The 4012-nt window shown below is 28.2% G+C and overlaps 1 protein-coding gene across 10 annotated transcripts in view; it reads left to right on the forward strand.

Annotated features, from left to right (window-relative positions):
- The window catches only part of LOC106788563 (trehalase), a 36580-nt gene extending 33195 nt beyond the window's left edge, over positions 1–3385 (forward strand). For 7 of the 10 annotated variants that reach the window (XM_014752566.1, XM_014752476.1, XM_014752387.1 and 4 more), the window contains one exon: positions 1659–1880. In XM_014752566.1, coding sequence (XP_014608052.1) covers positions 1659–1800 — 142 coding nt within the window. In that variant the 3' untranslated portion in view covers positions 1801–1880. Of the gene's footprint in view, positions 1–1658; positions 1883–1905 lie in introns of those variants that run through there. The other 3 variants (XM_014751968.1, XM_014752048.1, XM_014752130.1) reach the window with 3 other exon arrangements.
- Positions 3386–4012: the final 627 nt, after the last annotated feature.

Below are 4012 nucleotides of genomic sequence, written 5' to 3' on the forward strand. Positions count from 1 at the left end.
ATATATATATATATATATATATATATATATAGCGATTTAAAATAAATAAATAATAAAAGTTAATAAAATGATATAATAGGAATAATTAAGAATGCATGGGGTACAAGAAAATGATATTTAATTTCGTTTGATATATTATTTAACATTAGATAGTAAATGCATTGTTTATTTAACGTGGTTTTTTTTGTTTTCTTGTATTACAAATTTTTTTCAATTGAAGCATACATCCCAACACTATATCCTAATTTCTCTTATCTAATCATAAATTTAATAATAAATAAATGAAGACATTTTTGGAACCATTTCTAGTATCCTAAGAATAATATATTTTCTATAATCTTTTATATACGTATCTTCGAATAATTGTGTTGATTTGTTATTATTTGTTGTTAATATAATAAGAAACTAATATTATCGATAATTTGTAAATAAAATTCAAAAATAAATTCCTGCTATAATGTGTAGGGATAAAACATATATATATATATATTAAATTTTATTATAATTCAACTTAATATAATATATATAAGGTTTTGGTTTTGAGATTATTGTTGTCGTTTAAAATGACTTTTGGAAACTGGTAAGTTTGATTTGTTGCTAATTCGATTTAATTAATTAACGAGATGTTATACTTTCGGGGATGATTTTTGTTTTAAATTTATTTCTTTAATAATAATAATAATAATAATTAATAAGATCAATGTCCTTATATTTTCATAAAATAACTCCATTTTGATACTACGAGAGTCAAACAATTTCCACCATTACCACTACCACCACCACCACCACATCAAAGTGTTTCTGTTCGTTTAATCAAAGAAGTTTGAACGACGACTTGAATAAACAAAATCGTTCTTGCTTTTATAATCTCTTTAATACCCGTCCACACGTAGTATATTCGCATTTATGCGCATTAGTTTCTTTTTATTTTGTTTATCAAGAAAAACAACACTTGTCAAGGCTATTCGTAACGAACTATACACACGCGTAGGTGTATTAAAATAAAATAAAATTAAAACAAAAAAAAGAATAAAGAACGAAAGTTTCCACTGGATTCAAATTAAATAATCCTTGGAAATATAGTAAATCCTGATTGCAATAATTTTCCAACAGATGGAACTACCATATCGTATCCTTGACGATTTTGGTTTCTCTTCGTTTCTAGGATGATTATTCTAGAAACTGTACTTGTTTCATAACACCGATATAATAATAATCCATAAAACGTTATCACGAGACTCTGATAGTATCTAGTTATGTGTAACAGTTTATTTTCGTCGTCTCTTAAAAAAAAAAAAAAAAAAACCCCCACGAAAATTTCAAATGCAACCACCTTTATAGTTTACCAAAAGTCATTTTCAAACTCAACAATAAGAAAACGAAATGAATTAAAATTTATGTAAAAAGAAACAAAAAAGAAAGTATCTAATCGACAAGTAGTCCCTTTTCTTTTTTTTTTTCTTTTTTCATATTTTCTAAAAATTCAATATGAAAGAAAACGTATTATTTAAGATCGTGATCGATCATGTTATTTCTGTTGAAAATATTTTCGATGATCGTCAATTTTCTCTCTCTTTCGTTAATACCTTAGGCAATAATAATAACGTTAAATTGTACTAATCCAAATCTTCTTTGTTTTTTGTTCTAATTTTTTCCAGAATGGTGATGTACAAACGTAGACAGTACACTGTGCCAGGGCCGTCAACTATGGGTGCCAGAAGAAAATATGGGCCTACCGAAAGCAACGTTTATCGTAAAAGAATCGCATATACGGAATTGAAAGATATGAATAATGATTGACGAACCTGATCGTTTAAAGTTCGATTGGCTTTCACATTTATAGACAAAAGTTATTAGAAAAAGAAATATATTTATATATATATNTATATATATATACTCTTTTAGGTATGTTACTCATGATACAACATTTTAACGAGATTGAAAATGAAAATGAAAAAAAAAAGGGACGCTCTTTATAATTGCGAACGAAGATTATATTATATACAGTGAAAGAGAAGGAGAGAAATAGAAACAAAATGTGTAGAAAATAGTGGTGGTCTCTCAGGGATGCGACTTAAACAAAACTTTCGAATGTGTTGAACGAAGAAAGAAAGATTTGAAAGTTGTGCAGCGTGGAAGGGGGGGGCGGTCAGGAATACATTTTAATAAACGAAAACAAGAAAAAAGGCAGAAAAAAAAATAATTATGGATCAGATTATACAGGACGAAGAAAAAGAAACATATAATATAAAAGTTCAGATGTGATGGATCTTCGATACCGTCCAACGTGTTTTCCCATTGACTAATAATAATTGAAAATTCAATTTTTATAAAATGGCCGCTGGCGGTCTTTGAAGACACGTATAAAAAGGTCTCGGAGTCTTTCATTCGTCAATCATCATCATCATCATCATTATTATAATCATCTATCGTCAAGGTCTTTCGGTTCTTATCCTATTATTTATCATCCGCCATTTTTACGGGACATTTCAAGATGGTGGATAATCAAGATGGAGAACAAAATGGAGAATGTGTCGAATGAAAATATATAGTGGATGAATGGGGAGGAGGAGTTTGAAAGGGAAAAAATAAATATTGAAGAACTAAAATGGAAGAAGATTGGTATGCCTACTTACGTTAATTTGAATACGACTGTATGTTGTGTGTGTCTGCGTGTGTGTGTATATGTATGTATAAGAAAGGAGAGAGAAGTGTGCGAAATGAAATTCGCGTACTACCTTGTTCCTAAATAGAAAAGCTTTTCGTTCGAGATGTCGTCATTTCCGCATCTTTCGCAAGACGGAAGATTCGCGCGAACAATAATACCAAAAGACGATTGTTGAAAGTAAGTGTGTGGGTGGATGCATGCGTACGTATAAAACCAACACGTATATATTATATTTTCCGTTTTCTAGATAAAAAGAAAGATAAAACGCTAAACCAAAGTCGACACAATTTCGTCGAGGTTTAAATTAATGTAAAAAGGAAAATTTTGTTCTTTTTTTTTCTTTTAATTGGATAATTTTTCAAGGGGCCGAGTTATATATTTTCCTTAACTTTCTCTTAAACACTCAGAAACTGCATGCACTTGCACACGCGTGCAACAAACGACATTCTACGAATTTATATTATTTATTATTATTTACGCAAACGCGCTCTATCGTATTTTGCTTATTTACTTGAATTAAATTTTAGTATCCTTTTGATTCTTTTACAAACTATGATGAATTACCAGGATCGGATTGTAAATAGGGGATGGTTAAAAAGAAGATACGAATGAAAATGAAATATCTCTAATTCTTAGAAGTATGATGCATGAATGTATATGTGTAGGCGCGCATGTACACGTGTGTATTACATAAAATGAATAGAATATTTAGGTGAACACGCGTTTGTACATTTATTGACTTCATTTCACATAATTTATCGCTCGTCCATCCCAAGGAACTACAATCTGGTTTTAATATTATTATTATCATTAATATTATTATTCTTATTATTATTATCATTACTTTTAATATTATTATTATTAATATTATTATTATATTGTTTAGCACATATCTCAGCGTGTCAAATTGTTGCACAAAATACGAACAACAATCACATTCGCCCATGATGGCGGAAGCAGGATTTACGCTTTATTTTATTTTTATTTTTTTAGATGTGCGATATATATAAAAACAAGATAGATAAAATATACATATTATAATAAATATCATATATTTTTAATCGAAAGATAATTAATATCGTGCAAACAAAAATTTGCGTTAGCCGTGTTTCTGTTTTTACTTTTATTTGAAAATTGTATACACTTCAGTGATAATAATTCGAAGACAGTGATGGAAATAATATTTTAACGGTTTAACAAAGTTCTTCTATATATTTAAATAGACGAAAAAAAACCATTTCTTCTTTGTATATTTTATTTTATTTTATTTTTTCATTGATATAAAGTAAAACAATTCAATGTATAAATTAAAAATTGATGAATTTTTGGCTTCGATTAAGAAGT

This window comes from Polistes canadensis, unplaced genomic scaffold, assembly GCF_001313835.1.
Source record: "Polistes canadensis isolate GaletaPanama2010 unplaced genomic scaffold, ASM131383v1 scaffold_0, whole genome shotgun sequence".
NCBI classification, from domain to species: Eukaryota; Metazoa; Arthropoda; class Insecta; order Hymenoptera; family Vespidae; genus Polistes; species Polistes canadensis.